The sequence below is a fragment of the Octopus sinensis genome, linkage group LG4 (genome assembly GCF_006345805.1).
Source record: "Octopus sinensis linkage group LG4, ASM634580v1, whole genome shotgun sequence".
Taxonomy (NCBI): Eukaryota; Metazoa; Mollusca; class Cephalopoda; order Octopoda; family Octopodidae; genus Octopus; species Octopus sinensis.
In genome coordinates, this window is record NC_043000.1 from 150,433,683 (window position 1) to 150,457,228 (window position 23,546).

Genomic DNA, 23,546 nt, shown 5'->3' on the forward strand with positions numbered 1-23,546 from the left:
TGTAGTGGGACTGAACTCCTTAACCAAGCCCTTCCTTTAGATTGAGTTTCTCTCGTTAAATGGAATCAGTGATTTCAAAGTGAAATTACCACAAGAAGATTTACTTAATAGAAAATATAACACCATATAGGCGCAGGAGTGGCTGTGTGGTAAGTAGCTTGTTTACCAACCACATGGTTGAACTCACAATGTAACGGCAGACGAAATACCGCAAAGTATTTCGCCCGGCGTGCCAACGTTTCTGCCAGCTTGCCGCCTTTATCTTCCAGTTGGACTGTCTAACCCATGCCAGCATGGAAAATGGATGCTAAATGATGATGATGATTCCCTCTGAAAAGATAATTTTTTCAGCATGAGGCCAGTCAATTAAATGGGCTCAATATTTAGGTTCATCATTAATAACTGTTCTTTAAATTCAAACACACATATCTTGGGCAAGTGTCTTCTGCTATAGCCCCGGGCCGACCAAAGCCTTGTGAGTGCATTTGGTAGACGGAAACTGAAAGAAGCCTGTCGTATATATGTATATGTGTATGTGTGTGTGTTTGTGTGTCTGTGTTTGTCCCCCTAGCATTACTTGACAACCGATGCTGGTGTGTTTACGTCCCCGTTACTTAGCGGTTCGGCAAAAAGAGACCGATAGAATAAAGTACTGGGCTTACAAAAGAATAAGTCCCGGGGTCGAGTTGCCCGATTAAAAGCGGTGCTCCAGCATGGCCGCAGTCAAATGACTGAAACAAGTAAAAGAGTAATATTTTATGGTAATAATTTAAAAGTAATACCTATATTTCCTTTCACTTATTCCACCACATACACCTTGGTTGATTAGCAAAAAATATACTTTTATACAGCATGTAAACCACTACGAGGTAAAAAAAACAAACACTTTATTTAAGAAACTTAAAATCACTATGAAGAGAACAAATAATAAAAAAAATCACATGAGAAAGTAAACGAAGACCGACGTCATTGCCACCACCACCACCGTGACCACCACCACTACGACGACGACCGCCTAACAATAAACAAACAAACAGCCGTCACCCACGCCCAGTAACCTAACCGACACTTCTACATCATCAAACAAACGTCATCACTGTCACTCCATCATTACCATAACTACGAACAACACGTAACCACCGTTACCACCACCGCCACTATCATTTTACAATGATCTTTTTATTTTGTTTTTTCTAACTTCCTCCTTTTCTCTCACTCTTTCACTTTTCTCATGTCTTCTCTTACTATCACTCTCTTTCGTGAATGCTAATACTTCCTTGATTTCAACTACTTCTGCCTCTCTCTTACTCTCTCTCTCACACATTCTGTCAGATAAATTTTCTCTTCCTTTTACTTATTCTCTTTATCATTTCTATTTTACTTCTAACTTTTATAACTCCTTCACTATCTTTTCCCATTCACCATAATCAACACCACTGCTGCTGCTACTAAAACTGCCAAGTGTTTTCTCATTCTATTTGAGTTACTTCCCTTAGTGTGACACAAAAAAATAGATAGTTACGAATTTACAATTATATTGATATAAAAAAAAAAAAAATTCTTTTTATTGGCCACAAGGGTTACTATAAATAAAAGAAAACATTCAAGAACAACCCAAGACGATAAACAAAGGATTTTGCAAAAAAAATATAACAAGTAAAAACTCCCAATAGGAGGGAGGCGCTTTGAAGGTTACTCATGGAAAAAACCCATAAAAGACACGGCTGTCTGGTCAACAGGGCGAGAGCCCTTTCTCCTTTTGTACATTTTTTTCTTTTACAAGTGTAATCTCAGAATTGGTCCATCCATACTGGCCATTTTCCTGACATTCACCCACCTTTCACCAAATTTGCAAGAAGACAACACTTCCCTCTCTATTCTCACTTTCTTTTTCAGGTGGAGAGGCCTTGGCCAAAGAGGAAAGTGTCTAACTTTAGCCCTTTCAAATGGGTCCACTATACCTATTTCTTTATTACCCACAAGGGGCCAAAGAAGGACAGACATAGGTATTAAGTCGATTACATCGACCCCAGTGCATAACTGGTACTTAATTTATCGACCCCGAAAGGATGAAAGGCAAAGTTGACCTCGGCGGAATTTGAACTCACAACGTAATGCAGACGAAATACTGCTAAGCATTTCGCCCAGCGTGTTAACGTTTCTGCCAGCTCGCCGCCTTATACCATCTCTTTTGTTACAGCCACCAGATGAATGAAAATTGCCTTCCCCTCCTGGTTAAAGGAGGCAGGTGGGGCAATCCTCACTGTGGATTCAGTTGATAGCCGGATCTGTTCTATATGTGACAGCAGCTGTTTGACATAAACCCATAGGTCAGCAATACTCGGGCAATGGACGAGTGCGTGCAGAATGGTTTTGTTGCTCTGAGCACACCTGACAGACGGCTCTTCTGTGCCTGTAAAGTTTATCCTAAACAGACAACACCCCTCAGTAGCACTGCCAGACGAGGGTCTTCTGGTAGTTATCCATGGGCCCCAGCCTGAAAATTCTCCCAAATAGACTGCTTAGTTGATCATCGTTGACGCCTAGAGTTTCCCCGAGAATGTCGTAGCACTTTTCTTCCACTAACCCTCTATAGAACGCTAGAGTGGAACTACTACTGATCGTATTGCCTGCCTGGCAGAGGGCAGTGAGTGCTTGACAGCACTCGAGGTTCCAAGCACCCTTTCTCAGTCTACACTTGATCCAAGATTGCAGCTCAGTCAAAGAGACAAGTTATGGGAAGGCGAGTCTTACAAATGGCGACCACACCTGCTCACCGTCCAGGAAAAACTTGAGATGCCGTAACCAAAGCAATATAGACAGATCAAGATTTTTCAAACAAACTCAAAGAAATTTTACGGAGGACTGAGGAAGCTATTAAAAATAAAAGCTCCATCCAATATGAATGAAGTTAGGAAATTTTGGAAGAACATTTGGAGTAACTCATGGTGACATTTATTTGTATTTTGCTTAGGAGCTCTGTCAAATCAACCTTTACCTAGTTTTGTTCAACATCTTTCATTGTCCCTGTTGATACAACCTGCTCCTCAAATTATTTGTTAATTACAATTACAGGAATATACTAGGCACCAACCAATGAAATGAGTGCATCATTATTGTCATCATCATCATCATCATTTAACGTCTGTTGTCTATGCTGGCATGGGTTAGACAGTTTAACTGGAGCTGATTAGCCAGAGAGGCTGCACCAGGTTCCAGTCTGATTTGGCATGGGTTCTACAGCTGGATGCCCTGCCTAACACCTACCACTTTACTGAGAAAGTCCCCAACTGGTTGATAGGCAGCACAATGTACCTCCTACCCCAACCCCCAGAAGAAGATAAAAAAAAACTGAAGATCTGTAGACCTATTACATGCTAGTAACCACAACTTAGAAAATTCTGACTTCAACACTTATTGTAAGACCACTTTCCTTAAAGAAAACATCATTCCACAAGGAAACATTTTTTCACGCTGAGAGTTGCTGAAGCATGGAACAAACTGCCAGCATCAGTTGTTAGTTGTCAGAGCACTGCATCCTTCAAAACTTCCATGCTTTCTGAGATTCGCCAACACTACACCTGATTTTCTCCCCTCTATACACACGCAAGCATGTATCTGACTCATACACTGTTCACTTCCCAGACATTTGTACATTACTGCATATACTCTATATGCACTTTCTGACAAGTTGTGGTGCACCTGAGCACTGTATACAATAATTTTATTATTATTATATTATAAGAACAGAAAGGAGATAAATGGAACAGCTGATGATTAACAAAATAGAGGCATGGACAATGTCCCTTTTTAAACCGCAACAATAGAGTTGTGCAATCAAGCAAAATCAAAAATTGTGGAATTTTTCAAGGTGATTCTCTTTCACATCCCTTATTCTTGTATGGCACTTCCCACTTTCAACTAAACTAAATAACACAAAGTGCAGATAGGCGCAGGAGTGGTTGTGTGGTAAGTAGCTTGCTTACCAACCACATCGTTCCAGGTTCAGTCCCACTGCGTGGCACCTTGGGCAAGTGTCTTCTGCTATAGCCTCGGGCCGACCAAAGCCTTGTGAGTGGATTTGGTAGACGGAAACTGAAAGAAGCCTGTCGTATATATGTATGTGTGTGTATGTTTGTGTGTCTGTGTTTGTCCCCCTAGCATTGCTTGACAACCGATGCTGGTGTGTTTATGTCCCCGTTACTTAGCGGTTCGGCAAAAGAGACCGATAGAATAAGTACTGGGCTTACAAAAGAATAAGTCCCGGGGTCGAGTTGCTCGATTAAAGGCGGTGCTCCAGCATGGCCGCAGTCAAATGACTGAAACAAATAAAAGAGTAAAAAAAGAAGAGTATGTAAAAACCAGCTGATGATTAACAAAATAGAGGCATGGACAATGTCCCTTTTTAAACCGCAACAATAGAGTTGTGCAATCAACCAAAACCAAAAATTGTGGAATTTTCCAAGGTGATTCTCTTTCACATCTCTTATTCTGTATGGCACTTCCCACTTGCAACTAAACTAAATAACACAAAGTGCAGATATAAAGTAACAAATAACAAGAGAAGCAAAATCCAATCATTTTTTTATGGACGACCCAAAACTATATTCAAAGAATGATCAAGAATCGGAAGGACTTTTAACAACTGTAAAGCATGTTAGCAATGATGTAAGAATGGAATTTGAACTTGATAAGTACACAAAAGCAACTTTCAAGAGGGAAAAGTTCACTACAACATCATCCAACAAATCTGACCCAGACACCACTATCTAGATCTTGATGGCACTTATCTAAGTATAAATGATGGCAATGGAATCCAACATACTCAAATGAAGAGAAAGCTCTGGAAAGAATGTCACAGAAGAGCAAGGCTGGTCCTGAAAACCAGACCAAACTTAAAAGTCATCATAGTGCAAAATGATGTCAATGTCATCATATATTTCTATATATAGTCTAAATTAATTTTATACCGTTTTATAGCTGTGAAATACTACCACTGAATTTGTTTATCTTTTGCCTATTATTTGTTTATCTTTTCATTTTATACATTTTCCAATTGTTATACTAGGTATAACAAGAACTTGTTATACCCGAGTATAACACGTACGTCCATGTAACATAACATATAACAACCCCCACCTCTGCATATAGAATTGTGGTTTGTATAATTGATGTAACCAATATTTCTATCTTTAAGCTCCCAAATAAATTTTGCTAATAATGTATTATGTAACCTGGATCTGTTATTGAAAGAATGTATGCGATTACGCCATCTAGATTAAAATTTTGATACTGTGACACTGACATACTTTATTTGGTGTGTAAACAGAACATTTATATACTAAATTTGGTCAGTTGCACTTACTATTCAAAGGATATTTATATCAATCCCTACAGTTAAACACACTATCAGGTTTACTAACCAGTGAAGAATTATTAGCAATATCATTACTAAAGTTATTCCTGGAGGAGAAGCAGAATAAATGGTAGTATCAAGGAGAATCAAACTGTGTTATTAACAGAAGAGCTAGAGACAAAGTCCTGGGATAATTAGAATCACATATGTAATTGCTAATATTGTTTAATTTCTAACTACTAATAGTAGCTATATTATCAGATAAAATAGGTGTGGCGAAGTACATAAATTTACTACATTCCCTCCTCTCTTTATCTCTTTGGAAATACCACTAATTCATTTCTAAGTGTGTGTAGTCATGTAGCTCCTCTACTACAAGAACATGGTCTACTTCAACCTCTCCCCCATCTATTAAGGACGTAGTGCCCCGCTCCTCCAGTTTTGTAGACTTGCAAGCTACGTAGTGACCTCAATAGTGCTGGTGGCACAAAGAAAGCACCCAGTGCCATAGTAAAGTGGTTGGAATTAGAAAGGGCATCCAACCAGAGAAGCCATCCTGAAGTAAACGTTGGTGCATAATGTCAGTCCTTGGACCCATTGGATTCTTGTCAAACTATTCAACCCATGCCAGAATAGAACATGGAAGTTAAATGATGATGATATGTGTATGTATATATGTGTGTGCTTTCCTCAGTCAAACCTCCTCCACAACTAACCTTTCTAACACCCATTACTCTTCTAACTAAAGTACTATCTCCTTGAGCAGAACAACATATATTTCATCCTCTTTTATGCGACCAGTTATTCCTCTCCTCACAACCACTTCCCTTGTCAACCATCATCTCTTACCACTTTATTTCTCCACTGAATGCTCCTTTCCCCTGGACATCCTCTCATATCTTCCATCAATGCCCTTCCACCATTTTTGTCAGAGAATCTAAGGAGCGTGGCCGTTCGCCAACCTCATCTGGCACCTGTGTCGGTGGCACATAAAAAAACACCATCCAAGCGTGGCCGTTCGCCAGCCTCGTCTGGCACCTGTGTCGGTGGCACATAAAAAACACCATCCGAGCGTGGCCGTTCGCCAGCCTCGTCTGGCACCTGTGTCGGTGGCACATAAAAAAACACCATCCGAGCGTGGCCGTTCGCCAGCCTCGTCTGGCACCTGTGTCAGTGGCACATAAAAAACACCATCCGAGCGTGGCCGTTCGCCAGCCTTGTCTGGCACCGGCACGGAGGCCAGTCGAAGCAGTGCTGGCAACGGCCACGATTGGATGGTTCGCTTACTTGTCACCAGCACTGGTATCACAGCTGCAATTTCCATTGATGTTGATCGACTTCGATTTTGGTTCTGCTTTCTGATATCTGATTTGATTTGATTTGATTTTGATTTTGATTTTGATTTTCACTTGCCTCAACGGGTCTTCACAAGTGGAGTTTTGTGTCCCAAGAAGGAAAGGTATGTATAAGTCGACTGGCTACATACCAGGTAGAGGCCACGGGTTATAGTCTCACTAGTCTTGCCGGGTCTTCTCACGCACAGCATACTTCCATAGGTCTCGGTCTCTAGTCATTTCCTTAGTGAGACCTAAAGTTCGAAGGTCGTGCTTCACCACCTCGCCCCAGGTTTTCCTGGGTCTACCTCTTCCACAGGTTCCCTCAACTGCTAGGGTGTGGCACTTTTGCACACAACTATCTTCAGCCATTCTCGTCACATGACCATACCAGTGCAAACGTCTCTCTTGCACACCACAACAGATGCTTCTTAGGTCCAACTTTTCTCTCAAGGTACTTACACTCTGTCAAGTATGAACACTGACATTATACATCCATCGGAGCATACTGGCTTCATTTCTTGCGAGCTTACGCATATCCTCAGCAGTCACAGCCCATGTTTCACTACCATGTAGCATGGCTGTTCGTACACACACACATATAAGCACTTACACACTCTCTCATCTATATATATATATATATATCATCATCATCATCATCATCATCGTCGTCTAACGTCCGTTCTCCATGCTAGCATGGGTTGGACGGTTCGACCGGGGATCTGGGAAGCCAGAAGGCTGCACCAGGCTCCAGTCTTATCTGGCAGTGTTTCTACAGCTGGATGCCCTTCCTAACGCCAACCACTCCGTGAGTGTAGTGGGTGCTTTTTACGTGCCACCTGCACAGGTGCCAGGCGAGGCTGGCAACGGTCACGGTCGGATTGGTGTATTTTATGTGCCACCGGCACGGAAGCCAGACGAGGCGGTGCTGGCATCGGCTACGAGTCGGATGGTGCTTTTTACATACCACCAGACCAGGGATCCTGGCTGGTTCAATTCGATTTCGATTTCGCTTGCCCCAACATGTCTTCGCAAGCAAGGGGGTTGGCATGGGTGCCTGTTGTACGGTCAGATTGGTGTATTTTACGTGCCACCGGCACGGAAGCCAGCGGAGGCGGCACTGGCATCGGCCACGAGTCGGATAGTGCTTTTTACGTACCACCAGACCAGGGAACCTGGCTGGTTTGATTCGATTTCGCTTGCCCCAACATGTCTTCGCAAGCAAGGGGGTTGGCATGGGTGCCTGTCGTACGGTCAGATTGGTGTATTTTACGTGGCACGGAAGCCAGTGGAGGCGGCACTGGCATCGGCCACGAGTCGGATATATATATATATATATATATATATATATACACACACACACACACACATACACACTCTCTCATATATATATATATATATATATATATATATGTGTATGTATGTATACATATGTAGGTAGAGAGAGAGATGTAAAACAAGCTTTATTCATAATAGTTATAGGCCCCTTTAATGTGTTGATAAAACAAACCTCTTCTTTGTTGAGAAATGCCAGAAATTTTTGCTAACAAAAGGGCTCATGTACAAAACTGTTAGTCAAAACATTTTATTACAGTAATGCTTTGCTTGGTCAAAAATCTGGTTGCACACAAACAAACAGAAGTTGAATTTTAGTATTATAAAGATACACATGTACACTAACACACATACTTCTATATACACATACATACAGACATGCACACATACAAGAATCTTGTAGTCATCTTTTCCTCCACTTCTCAACAATAATGGTTCTTTGAGCAGTATCCCCACAGAGAAAACCTCCAATATGCAGCTCACATCGCATCTAATCCCTTCCACTCCACTAGACTCCCTATCTTGTATACACACACACATCAAGTGCAGAAATACACTGTTTGCTTCAAACTAACATGGCCACCAGCCATGCATTACATGTGCCCTGGGCTTTGCCTTTATACTCAGCAAACTGTCTATGGAGATACACTTTGAAATTTGGAAGCAAGCTTCAATATACCCCCATATACCATTCAAAGAAAGGCTACCCCTCTGATTCAATCAACTATTACCCTACTGTCCTAACTACTAACAAATTTAAAGATAATGGAGACAACCATTAATAATGATATTCTCCAACAACTTGAATTTCTCTCATTTCTCAATGACCAATAGTTCCTGCAGATTCAGACCCACTGGATATCTATTCTATTATGCCCCTCACTAGTGGGTTCTCACTTCAAGAGACCCAAATATTCTGCCTGTTTTAGGTTCAAGCAGGCCAGATCTGGTCTCTCACGCCTACCCTACAATGCCATTCTAAAAATAAACAACCACGTCATTGAAATCTGAAAGCTACAAGGTAATGTATGATAAATTCAAAACAATCTGAATAAATAACCATTACATCTGACAGAGTAATCTGAATGCTAAAGGGTTAAAAAAGTTTGGTGAAAGCAATGTCATTGCCTTAGACATCAGCAAACCCTTTGACCATGTCTGCCATGCGAATCTCCAATCAAAACTCCTGCCCTAAAGCTCTCCCTTTCTCTTATTTCTTTACATCAATGACATACTTGCTGCCACATCAAACAATGCTCATTTTTATGCATGTGAATTGGCCATTCATTCCTCCTCAACTTCCCCAACCATTAAACATCCTCCTTTTTCATCATCCCATAAGAATTTCTTTGTTCTGTAGATGAGTTCTTTGCATGTCATTGAACTTCTTGATCGGGACAAGTTTATTGCATATAGTTTTCATCATTGGCAATTTCATGTCATCATCTTTCATACAAAAGTTTATCTTAAACCTAGTTTATCTTAAACCTAGTTTATCTTAAACCTAGTTTATCTTAAACCTAGTTTATCTTAAACCTAGTTTATCTTAAACCTAGTTTATCTTAAACCTAGTTTATCTTAAACCTAGTTTATCTTAAACCTAGTTTATCTTAAACCTAGTTTATCTTAAACCTAGTTTATCTTAAACTAGTTTATCTTAACCTAGTTTATCTTAAACCTAGTTTATCTTAAACCTAGTTTATCTTAAACCTAGTTTATCTTAAACCTAGTTTATCTTAAACCTAGTTTATCTTAAAGGCTTCTTCCTCAATTGATTTCCATTGAGCCTTGTGGAAATTCAACTTGGACAGGGTTTGTATACTTTTGGTGAGGTGGTGGGTTACAAGTTAGCTTGGATCAAACATTGTTAATTTTAGAATGCTAAGATCAGAGAAGACTGTAGAAGTCATTTTCACTCTGTGGATGATGCAGACATTGTATCAGAAGCTGAGCTCCAATACATATCCTGCTTCCAGTTGAACAGTAGAGCGTTTGTTCCAAGAACTGCTGGAATGAAGCAGTGATTGGTTGTCTGCAATCTTGCTGTGATACTCATGTGAGAATGTGGTATACTCAGCCAACTCAGCTCAATCTAATTCCAGAATCTTTGGAATTGATGAAACTGCACTTACAAAAATCAACAGCTTAAACCACAGGAGACAGGTTGTTGCAATAACAGTGCCCAACAAAAAACATAAGCTACAGTTAATCAGAAGTCATGGCTATGGTACTAATATCAATGGCTGTGGATGGAAGCACTCCGTCGTTACGACGACGAGGGTTCGGTTGATCCGAATCAATGGAACAGTCTGCTCGCAAAATTAACGTGCAAGTTGCTGAGCACTCCACAGACACGTGTACCCTTAACGTAGTTCTCGGGGATATTCAGCGTGACACAGAGAGTGACAAGGCCGGCCCTTTGAAATACAGTACAACAGAACAGAAGTAAGAGTGAGAGAAAGTTGTGGTGAAGAGTACAGCAGGGGTCACCACCATCCCCTGCCGGACCTCGTGGGGCTTTAGGTGTTTTTGCTCAATAAACACTCACAACGCCCGGTCTGGGAATTGAAACCCCGCGAGTTCGCTGCCCTAACCACTGGCCATTGCACCTCCCATGGCTACATGGTCCAGCATGCTGATGCCAGCGTTTTCTTATGGTTTAATCAGAGCTGCATGGCTCAGTGGTTAGAGTATTGAGCTCACAATCATGAGGTAGTGAGTTTGATTCCTGGACCGGGCTGTGCGATATGTTCTTGAGCAAGACACTTTGTTCCATGTTGCTCAAGTTCATTGAGCTGTAGAAATGAGTTGCAATGTCACTGGTACCAAGCTGTATCGGCCTTTGCCTTTTCCTTGGATAACATCGGTGGTGTGGAGAGAGGAGGCTGGTATGCATGGCCAACTGCTAGTCTTCCATAAACAGCCTTGTCTGGACTTGTGCTTCAGAGGTAACTTTCTAGGTGCAATCCCATGGTCATTCATGAGTGAAGGGGGTCTTGACCCTTTTACCCTTTTATCAGAGAAAGGAGGTCAAGACCTGTGACTTTTGGCAAGGCCCTCCAATATGAACTGGAAGAAAAGAGAGACAGCGAAAGAAACTCACTGGTTATCCCCAAACCAGAGACCTAGACTCAATGCTTGCAACAGAGTGAACTCTGCAAAAGGCACACGAGGACTAGACAACTGGGTTAAACTAGGATGACAAATTAAGTCTATCCTCTAAGCTCTCTCAGCATCTTAGCAAGATCCACACAGTACAAAATCCTACTGCACTCTGTTTTTCAGTGCCGGTGGCACGTAAGAGAACCATCCGAACGTGGCCGTTGCCAGCGCCGCCCCGACTGGCCTCTGTGCCAGTGGCACGTAAAAAGCACCATCCAATCGTGGCCGTTTGCCAGCCTTGTCTGGCACCTGTGTAGGTGGCACATAAAAAGCACCTACTACACTCTCGGAGTGGTTGGTGTTAGGAAGGGCATCCAGCCGTAGAAACACTGCCAGATCAGACTGGGCCTGGTGCAGCCTTCTGGCTTCCCAGACCCCAGCTGAACCGTCCAACCCATGCTAGCATGGAAAACGGACGTTAAACGATGATGATGATGAAAACAGACTCACAGAATAAAATCTGTCAAAACATCCTAAATGATTGTCTATCTGAAAATGCAGTGAACCAGACTTATCTCTCAGACTCAGCTTTTTATTCAAAGTGTCAGCTGAAACTTATTCACAGGGGCAACGTGCATTCTACAAGTTTTGAGAACTTTTTTTTAGGAAAGGCAGTTATAACCGTTCTAGATTATTGTGTTTTTAGTATATCATTACTATACTAAAGGAGTGGCTCTGTGGTAAGTAGCTTGTTTACCAACCACATGGTTCCGGGTTCAGTCCCACTGCGTGGCACCTTGGGCAAGTGTCTTCTACTATAGCCTCAGGCCGACCAAAGCCTTGTGAGTGGATTTGGTAGACGGAAACTGAAAGAAGCCCGTCGTATATATGTATATATATATATATATATGTGTGTGTGTGTGTTTGTGTGTCTGTGTTTGTCCCCCTAGCATTGCTTGACAACCAATGTTGGTGTGTTTAGGTCCCTGTTACTTAGCGGTTCGGCAAAAGATAGAATAAGTACTGGGCTTACAAAAGAATAAATCCCGGGGTCGAGTTGCTCAATTAAAGGCGGTGCTCCAGCATGGCTGCAGTCAAATGACTGAAACAAGTAAAAGAGTAAAGAGTATACATCTAATAAGCTGACCTGCCACCTTTTGTAATTCTAGATCGAAAGAGATGGCTGTAACAACACTTTGAACACATCCTACTAAACACTGCTGTCACAGCTGACTGGTTTGCAGATGATGTGGAATGTGAAGACAGTTTGGAAGCTTGCTATGCAATAGAATTTTGTGTTAAACTAGGCCAAAATGCAATACACTGGGTTCCCTCTGGCCAGACAATCAACAAAGAGTACTCTGTGGAGGTTTTGAGGGAATTCAAGAACAGACTTCATTGTAAAAGGTCAGAGTTCTTCCACTGAAGTCAGTGGCACCTGCACAATGTACCAGTCCACAATTCCATCCTGGTAGCCAATTACTGGATAGAGATCATCATCATCATCGTTTAGCATCCGCTTTCCATGCTGGCATGGGTTGGACGGTGCAACTGGGGTCTGGGAAGCCAGAAGGCTGCACAAGGCCCAGTTTGATCTGGCAATGTTTCTACGACTGGATGCCCTTCCTAACGCCAACCACTCCATGAGTGTAGTGGGTGCTTTTTACGTGCCAGACGGGTCTGGCAAACGGCCACGATTGGATGGTGCTTTTTACGTGCCACCGGCTCTCGCCCTCCCACCCTTCCACTACATGCTGTAACTTTTAATTGTTCCCCAAACTGAAGGAGAATCTGAGGTTTTTGAAGAGATCAAGAAGATGAAGGAGGGTCCTGGAACTTTTACACTGGAGGACTTCCATAGAGCCTTCACAAAGTAGCAGGAGCACAACAAGTGCAATAGAGTCAGAGGGTCCTACTTGAAAGGGGATTAGAATCTTGTTCTTATTTGAAATTAATAAATGTCCTTGAAAAAGTCTCAAAACTTCTGGAATGCTCATCATCATCGTTTAACATCCGTTTTCCGCGCTAGCACGGATTGGACGGTTTGACCGGGGTCTGGGAAGCCAGGGGCTGCACCAGGCTCCGGTCTGATCTGGCAGTGTTTCTACAGCTGGATGCCCTTCCTAATGCCAACCACTCCGCAAGTGTAGTGGGTGCTTTTTATGTGCCACCGGCACAGGTGCCAGGGGAGTCTGGCATCGGCCATGTTCGGATGGTGCTTTTTATGTGCCAAAATGCAAACACTTGCATTAAATTAATGGACCCTCTATTGGTTTTGACAATGAATATTCCAGTTGTTGAATCAAATGAATAGCCAATTCATTTATTTAATGTGTAAGTGGGTGAGTATTCAGTAGACAATTCAGTTTTGTAAATGTGTAATTCACAGATGCAATGAGTGACAAAGTAGCCCTTGGAATTACAGCTTCCACGTAGTTTCCATCAATTCAATTTCACTTGAAAGACATGGGTTGAATCAAGGTTATGGTAGAAGACATTTGCCCAAGATGCCACACAGTGAGATTGAACTCAGGACCTCTTGGCTGCGAAACAAACTTCATGGAAACCTGGCCATGCTTGCATCCATTAGACCAAAGGTTCTCAATCTATTTTGGCCCTTGGAGTTACAAATGGCCCCCACTAGAAAATACTACTTATACACTACTTATTTTGGTATCAGCAGATAATGATTAAAAAATAAAGGATGTCATTTTACAGATGTGCTTGTACATCATCATCATCATCGTTTAGTGTCCACTTTTCATGCTGGCATGGGTTGGATGGTGCAACTGGGGTCTGGGAAGCCAGAAGGCTGCACCAGGCCCAGTCTGATCTGGCAATGTTTCTACGGCTGGATGCCCTTCCTAACGCCAACCACTCCATGAGTGTAGTGGGTGCTTTTTACGTGCCACCGGCACAGGTGCCAGACGAGGCTGGCAAACGGCCACGGTCGGATGGTGCTTTTTACGTGTCACCGGCACGGAGGCCAGTCGGGGCGGCGCTGGCAACGGCCACGTTCGGATGGTTCTCTTATGTGCCACCGGCACTGGTATCACAGCTACAATTTCCATTCATGTTGATCGATTTTGATTTTTGATTTTTGACTTTTTGATTTTCACTTGCCTCAACAGGTCTTCAGAAGTAGAGTTTTGTGTCCCAAGAAGGAAAGGTATGCATAAGTTTATAATTTCCAGATAATTTTTTTAAATACTTTAAATTCAAAATTGCATAAATATGTGTGCCAGAAACAGTAGTTAAAAATTAGGGAAATAGATTTTTGGGAGATTTCTTATTATGACTGACTTTTATTCCATTGTTCTAATATCTTCTGAAACTTATACATATACATGTATAAATGCATACAGACACAGACAAATATATACACACACATACATTTTTACAGAGTGGAGGGTAGTATTCATTGTACTTGGATCTAGTTAGAGTCACAAAATCAGCCCCTTGATTTTACAGAGATGTAAAAATACGGCTACTACTTGTTAATTTCAAATTAAACTTAACAAAGACAAGGGTCTTCCAGTGCCCCCTAGCAATCCCAAGTCTCTTAATGTCCCCCCAGTGCCCCTTTGCTCCAAAATGCCCCCCTCGAGCTCCAAATGGCCCCCATTGAGAACCTTTGCATTAAACCATAAAAATATTTACACACAATTGTGTACAGGCGCAGGAGTGGCTGTGTGGTAAGTAGCTTGTTTACCAACCACATGGTTCTGGGTTCAGTCCCACTGCGTGGCATCTTGGGCAAGTGTCTTCTACTATAGCCTCGGGCCGACCAAAGCCTTGTGAGTGGATTTGGTAGACGGAAACTGAAAGAAGCCCGTCGTATATATATATATATGTATGCGTGTGTGTGTTTGTGTGTCTGTGTTTGTCCTCCCAACATCGCTAGACAACCGATGCTGGTGTGTTTATGTCCCCGTTACTTAGCGGTTCGGCAAAAGAGACCGATAGAATAAGTACTGGGCTTACAAAAGAATAAGTCCCGGGGTTGAGTTGCTCGATTAAAATGACTGAAACAAGTAAAAGAGAGTAAAGACAAGGGTCTTCCAGTGCCCCCTAGCACCCCCAAGTCTCTTAACGTCCCCCCAGTGCCCCTTTGCTCCAAAATGTCCCCCTCGAGCTCCAAATGGCCCCCATTGAGAACCTTTGCATTAAACCATAAAAATATTTACACACAATTGTGTACTTATGTATATGTGTGCTTATATATATCACATATATACACACTCACACACACAGAGTTATACCCACACACAAGCACAAAAGTATATAAGTAAAAATGTTTGACAACATAAAATGACAATCTGCATCTTGTAGTTAATGCCTAAAGGCATAACATTTATCCTATTGATCGCTTGCTAATTCTCACTCTCTTTAAACTTTATAAACCTTAAACACATCAGAACATTACTGATGCGTCAGCAACAGCATCATGCTTTAGTAGAATAAGGTTAATCCATTGTGCTGGACAACTCCTTAACTGCATAAGCAGGCTGCAATCAAATCTTTTCTTTTGGAATGATACTCTCTTTACTCTCTTTTACTTGTTTCAGTCATTTGACTGCGGCCATGCTGGAGCACCGCCTTTAGTCGAGCAACTCGATCCCGGGACTTATTCTTTTTGTAAGCCCAGTACTTATTCTATCGGTCTCTTTTGCCGAACCGTTAAGTGACGGGGACGTAAACACACCAGCATCGGTTGTCAAGCAATGCTAGGGGGACAAACACAGACACACACACACATACATATATATATATATATATATACATATATACTACAGGCTTCTTTCAGTTTCCGTCTACCAAATCCACTCACAAGGCATTGGTCGGCCCGGGGCTATAGCAGAAGACACTTGCCCAAGATGCCAAGCAGTGGGACTGAACCCGGAACCATGTGGTTGGTTAGCAAGCTACTTACCACACAGCCACTCCTGCGCCTTTGCAAAGAAAAATTTTGATAAAATAATAGTACTAACCTGTACTGCTTATATTAATAGGTCGTTCCTCATGGGATCTAGGTGGGACTTTGCCTTCTTTTTTCATTTTCATCCGCAGTTCATCAGGTGACATTTTTTTTTCTCTTTGGTGTTTTTCAAAATCAGGTAAATCAATCTGTTCAACAAGAAAATCTTTGTCATTCTAGATAAACCTTTAACATAGCAAATTTATATTTCCTTAATAGCTTTATAAAACTAAGAAAATACAGCAGGAGTGGCTGTGTGGTAAGTAGCTTGCTTGGTTCCGGGTTCCGGGTTCAGTCCCACTGCGTGGCATCTTGGGCAAGTGTCTTCTGCTATAGCCCCGGGTCGACCAATGCCTTGTGAGTGGATTTGGTAGACGGAAACTGAAAGAAGCCTGTCGTATATATGTATATATATATATGTATGTGTGTGTGTGTTTGTGTGTCTGTGTTTGTCCCCCTAGCATTGCTTGACAACCGATGCTGGTGTGTTTACGTCCCCGTCACTTAGCGGTTCGGCAAAAGAGACCGATAGAATAAGTACTGGGCTTACAAAGAATAAGTCTCGGGGTTGATTTGTTCGACTAAAGGCGGTGCTCCAGCATGGCCGCAGTCAAATGACTGAAACAAGTGAAAGTAAGTAAAGTAATACAAAACTAAAATATGCCTTAAATAAACCTGGATGAAGTTTCAGAAACAAAACTGAAGAGGTTTTGGTTTTGCTAATTTATATAATCTTTCTGAATCTGCACAGAAAATGCTTAAAGATGGACAAAATTGTTTTTATTGTTGTTTATGCAAGCATTCTATGTTGCAATATTCAATTATTATATATTTAGCAACTGTATGGAACAGTCATTGTAATACATTAATCTTTTAGCTTTAACCCTTTAGTGTTTAAACCGGCTATATCCGGCTCAAATATTCTACTCATTTTATGCTCAAACTGGCCAGAACCAGCATCTCACACCTACCCTGCAATGTCATTCTAAAAATAAACAATTACATCTTTCAAATCTTGAAGCTACAAGATAATACCAGATTAATTTTTTAAAATGTAAATGAATAAAGATTACTTCTGACATATTAATTCGAACACTAAAGGGTTAAACTGTCCACAGCTAGCTCAAATATTCTATTTGTTTTATGTTAAAACTGACCAGATCTGGCATCTCGCACCTGTCCTACAATCTCATTCTAAAAATATACAATCACATGATCAAAATCTCTAAGCTACAAAGATAATGCATGATTAATTCTAAAACTGTGTAAATAAATAAGCAAGGATTTAGAGTAACATAATTGAACATTGGACTTAACTTGCTATCATAATGTGAAAAGCACCATTCGAGCATGGCCATTGCCAGTGGCACCTGGCTGGCTCCTGTGTCAGCGGCATGTAAAAAGCACCATTCAAGCATTGTCAATGCCAGTGCTGCTTGACTGGCCCCCCTGCCAGTGGCCCATAAAAGGCACCCGCTACACTCTTGGACTGGTTGGTGTTAGGAGGGGCATCCAGCTCTTGAAACCTTGCCAGATCAGATTAGAGGCTGCTGCAGCTTCCTGGCTTGCCAGTCCTCAGTCAAACTGTCCAACCCATGCCAGCATGGAAAGCGGACATTAAATGATATTGATGACAATGAATAACAAACAAGGTATCAAAAGACAAATTGATGATCTGTTAACATGCCAAGAGAATTACTAATTGCAAAATAATGTCGCCATATGTTAAGCATTAAGAACAATAATGTTTACAGATTATCAGAATTCCAGTTGTACTTAATTCATTTCAACGAGCAGAAAATAAACATATTGCCAACCTGAATTATTCTTAGAAATAGTTTTGCAAAGTGTCATATAATCTTAAAATTAGGATGAAGAGACACAATGACAATCAGAACAATGAGTATCACATAATCAAAATCTATAATTTACAAAGATAATGCAATCTTATAATGAGTCCTTCTTAGGTTGATTTATAATTGGAAATAATGGACTGTCAAGAAAACTGGAAGCTATTTTAGAAATAAATATGCCACATATAGTACTACGTACTACATTCAATTTCTATAATATCGACCATAAAGTGAAAAAGAGAGCAATAGATAAAACATTGTAATAAACTAATGTTATTCTTTGATTTGAAGATTTTGTACATATTGTTTGTCTGGTCCACGTGCAGGTGGCACGTAAAAAGCACCATCCGATAGTGGCTGTTTGCTAGCCTCGCCTGGCACCTGTGCCGGTGGCATGTAAAAAGCACCCACTAGACTCACGGAGTGGTTGGCGTTAGGAAGGGCATCCAGCTGTAGAAACACTGCCAGATCAAACTGGGCCTGGTGCAGCCATCTGGCTTCCCAGACCCCAGTTGAACCATCCAACCCATGCCAGCATGGAAAGTGGACATTAACCTTTTAGCATTTAAACCGGCCATATCCGGCCAAAAGTATTCTGCCTGTTTTATGTTCAAACTGGCCATATCTGGTCTCTCACACCAACCCTACAATATCATTTTAAAAAATTAACAGCTACCTCGTCAAAATCTTATAGCTACAAAATAATGCATGATTAGCTCAAAACAGTATGGAGGAAAAAGCATTAATTTTAGCAGAATAATGCGAACACTAAAGGGTTAAATGATGATGATGATGATGTTTTACCTTCAAAAATTTTCTTCTTCTTTCTTTTCGGAATTTTGGATTGTAATGTTTTGAAGTGGGATAAAACATTACTTGTTGCTTCATTAACATTGGCAGTTGAGGATGCTTCATTAACAAACATGGCATCTATAAATAAACAAATACATATTAATTTAACAATTACTTTTGTGAACTAAAAAGAAACATGCAAACTTCTGCTTAAATATACTGTAGTGTATATGACATACAACTTTGTACTTTTGCCATGGAGTAAATAACTATCCATTTTTGACTGACTCAAGAACATAGTAGAATAATTGAAGCGAATGAGTAGAATTAGGCTTAGCAAAAGAGAGCTTACAGAAATAGGTAGGAAAAAAAAAGCCATTCAAAAAACCTAAACTAATGCAACACTTTAAGAAGTTGCTGATTCAGGGACATCATTTGTGTTGAATTATTGTCAATTTTCAAGCTCCAAAGAGGCAACCATATTATGAAAAATTTTTCGGCCATGACCAACCTGTGTTTATTTTTCAAAAAGTTTGACCCAGATCACATTATCAAATTTGCCCTTTTGAAGATACAAGTTCATTCTGTGAGTTATTGTTTAGTCTTAGGTTAACCCTCATCAAAGTCATTCCAGGAAAGGATATTATATTATATAATCTTAGAAACACCAAAAAGATTCAGGTCATCTTTTAGGAACATCTATGACTGTGTCAAATAATGATGTTTCCTCCCTTAACCCTTTAGTGTTCAAATTACTCTGTCAAATGTAAAACTTATTTATTCATATTGTTTTGAATTAATGATGTATTGTCTCATAACTTTGAGAGTTTGATGCTGTTATTGTCTATTTTTAGAATGGCATTGTAGGGTAGGTGTGAGAGGTTAGATCAGACCAGTTTGAACATAAAACATAAGAAATATCTCGGCCAGATATGGCCGGTTTAAACACCAGAGGGTTAAGAGAGTAGGGTATGATTTAAGGGTGATTTGGCTGCAGTTTCTAGCAAAGTGAGCCACCATGCAGAGGTACACTTGCTCTATTCTGTCCAAAACTTTTCTAATATATAAGCTAAAGATATTTCTCAATTCATATAGAGTATTGGATTATCTGCAGGTAACTTTAGAACAGAGGTCATCCACTACTAGTTCATTGTACTGATTTATAATGGTTTTCATCCCTACATGTACTCAGGTACCAAAATCACTGATATGTTTGCAGCTACATGATAGCATTGTGAACAGAGTTGAAATGATAACAAAAGTTTAGAGTAGCATTTAGGAGTGATTAAATTTGTGTAGGTGGTGTAAATGTCAAAACTAATTTATGATTATACGACGTAAGCATGAAATGTGAAAGGATATGAGATATGAATTATCTAGCAAAAAGATGGGAATATGAAAACAGTAATTTGGATAAAAATGTTGAGTTGGTAGTTGATAGCTAACAAATTTAGGGTTTACATAAGCAAAGGAAGGCCATTGCTGAGATTCTTTGTATTATATCAAAATTAACTCTAAGAAATGACTTATTAAATTAGATCAAAATTAGTAGTGCTAACTTAAGCCCCCCACCTTTTAAAAAATTTTTTTCTAGCTCTCTCTCTCTTACTTGTTTCAGTCATTTGACTGTGGCCATGCTGGAGCACCGCCTTTAGTCGAGCAAATTGACCCCGGGACTTATTCTTTGTAAGCCCAGTACTTATTCTATTGGTCTCTTTTGCTGAACTGCTTTATTTTAGCCATCAGTAAGGATTTCAAGATTGGATTCTGCAGACGGCTTCTGTACAAAAACATAGTCATGAAACAAAGACCTGCAAAAGTTTCAAAGGCCTAGGGACAATATTGTCACTTTCTTCTACCATACAAGTCAGTTTCACTATTTGCTTAATTTCTCAACATCGTCCTTATTCTTATATTTTGCAGACATTTTAAAAAATTCTTTTACATAACTTAAGACTGTCTGAAATTAATTCCTTCATATTAATTTTACCTTGGTTTTATATATTAATATTTGCTTTCAAACTTTTTTAAAGCAAATTTGAGTGGAAACTATTAACATACAAGCTTAGAACTAAAATTAAGAATTCATTTATTTTTATAATTACTTGGGAAAGCAATTTATATATTTTAATTTTTCTGAAAATGATGTCATCATCATTTAACGTTTGTTTCCCATTGTGGCATCAAGAAAAAAAATTTTATTCTAGAAAGTACACAAGAGGGTTTATGTTTAGATTCAGTTCTGTAGGGAGAGTACATGGGACTGGAAGAGATTTTATAAAATTGCTTTGAGAATTGTAAGAAAAAATTCAATCAACACTGATAACTGGTATGTCTAAATTTACATGAGATCATCATCATCGTTTAACGTCCGCTTTCCATGCTAGCATGGGTTGGACGATTTTGACTGAGGGCTGGCTGCACCAGGCTCCAATCTTGATCTGGCAGTTTCTACAGCTGGATGCCCTTCCTAATGCCAACCACTCCGAGAGTGTAGTGGGTGCTTTTTGCGTGCCACCAATATTGGTAGTAAAAGTAATGTTGTATGTTTGTACCATTTCAAAGTAATAGTGTTTTGATAAAATACTATTTTGTCCTTGCCTGTCTATTGTTTGAACCAGATATCTATAATGCATCCCTTTTGGTTTTTACATATTTGATGTGAAACTACTTGTACCCGAGCCAACCAAAGATATGTGAGGATTTGGGAGAAGGAAACTGAAAGAAGCCTGTCGTATACATTCAAACATACATATATGTATTTATGTCTTCTTGTTTTGACATTGTGTGACAGTTGTAAATAAGTGCCACTGTTGTACAAGCATTTCCAAGATTTCGCGAACTCATGTCTGGCCATGGGGAAACATTACATTGTTAGGAAACAGGCGAGGGTTGGCGACATGGGCATCCGGTCGTAGAAAATCTGCCTCAATAAACTCTGTCCAATATATGCAAGCATGGAAAAGTGGACGCTAAAACGACAACACACACACAAAGGTCATAAATTTGTGAAAGAAAAAGTGGAATGACAGGTTATGACAGTAATGTAATGAGCAAAGGTTTGTGCATCAAGGCAGTGTGGATGCAGTTGATCAGGAGTTAGTAATTTTATGGAAATTAAGTTTGTGATAGTAGCAATACAAGCTCAGTGTGAATTGGAGAAATGTTAATGAATGTCCTCAATAATAAACGAGTATTTAAATGTTGTATATTGTGAAGAATAGGAACAAGTTTTGCAGGATATAATGCCTGTGGGCTTGGGATCTGGCACCTTCAGTTACTGCAAAAAAAGTAATATTAATTAATACTCTGCAGTTATGAGCAGACGACGATGTGGAATGAATGAATTTTGTAATTTTAAAATTAGAAAGACACGTAAAAATGATTAGTTTTTATTTACATTATTTCTTAATTCCTTTATAAGCGTGTCAATAAGTACAATTATTCAACGCCTTTAATTACAAACCAGCGTGAGGGCCTTTTGGCTTTTTACGTAGTATCTCACCTGTTACATATGTCAACTGAATCTTGCTCAAAACACCCACTAAATAATAAAGTAACCCCACAAAAAAGACCGGTCATAGATGGAAAGCCTTTGATCAGAGAGGGTCGCGCGATCAAGATTGAACCGGGTTGAATACATAAACTTTAAGCCTATTTTTTTAGTGTTATATTTGAAACCTATCTGGTGAATTTATACTGTAAAATAAAATGTAACTTTAATATGATTTTAATTCATTAAATCCTAAAAGTCATATGTTCAAGTTTTTATTTAGTAAATTATCTTTATGTCACAATTTGTTGAGTCATTTACTCATTGCTAACAAAACTGGAACATAGTCCAAATAATTAAATATTTCAGCAGAAGTACGAAGTATATGTATATCTAATTAATTTAATTAGGCAGTATAAAGTTCTAACGCATTGTATATAGTTTGCGTAGGATGAAATAAATACAATAACATGAACTCGGAATAAAGACAAACTTTCAAGGTCACTTATCAATAGAATCAAATCGCTGTACTCATTAAAACATAACGATACATTTTGTAATATATCAAGAAATAAGTGTTTTCCTTTATTTTGATAATCTATGAAACTATTTCTATTGAATTTTCCCCTTTTACAATTTATTTCAACTGATTTTTTAATGATGCAGCATGGATTTTTGTCAGTGAACAGGTCGCGGATTTTAGCGACGAAAATATTTTGACAAATTAAACTTAAATGTTGAAGTGAATCGAACGGCTTTTGTGTGTTTCTTAAATGGCTTACAAACACCTTCCACGCTGCAATTGATGTGATTTTTTAATGATTTTCGTTGAATATAAAAAAAAAAGATACACAGAGTAAATGATTTTACAGAGTAGATCCGTTTTATATTCAATGATAAGTTAACAAAATCGTGTGAAAGAAGTGAAATGTTATAAAATATATGCATCATGTGGTGTAATATATTAAGAAATAAGTGTTTTCCTTTATTTTGATAATCTATGAAACTATTTGTACTGAATTTTCCCCTTTTACAATTTATTTTTTAATGATTTTCGTTGAATATAAAACAAAAAGATACACAGAGTAAATGATTTTACAGAGTAGATCCGTTTTATATTCGATGATAATTAAACAAAATCGTATGAAAGAAGTTAAAAAAAGAAGTGAAACGGGCAAATCGCCGTCAAATGTTATAAAATATATGCATCATGTGGTGGTATCAGACCTTAGTTTGCCGGCAAACAACAAAGAGAAGCCTTGACGAAGTTGAGAAACTTAACGAAGCTGCCATCTTGGTGAGT

The 23,546-nt window shown here is 39.6% G+C and overlaps 1 protein-coding gene across 2 annotated transcripts in view; it reads right to left on the reverse strand.

Annotated features, from left to right (window-relative positions):
- LOC115210191 (probable 39S ribosomal protein L45, mitochondrial) overlaps window positions 1-23,546 on the reverse strand; it is a 60,771-nt gene that overhangs the window by 36,349 nt on the left and 876 nt on the right. The window contains exons 1-3 of one of the 2 annotated variants that reach the window (XM_029778655.2): window positions 23,471-23,540; window positions 18,763-18,888; window positions 16,119-16,254 (exon numbers count right to left, since the gene is read on the reverse strand). In XM_029778655.2, coding sequence (XP_029634515.1) covers window positions 16,119-16,254; window positions 18,763-18,888; window positions 23,471-23,536 — 328 coding nt within the window. In that variant the 5' untranslated portion in view covers window positions 23,537-23,540. Of the gene's footprint in view, window positions 1-16,118; window positions 16,255-18,762; window positions 18,889-23,470; window positions 23,541-23,546 lie in introns of those variants that run through there. The other variant, XM_036502567.1, reaches the window with a different exon arrangement.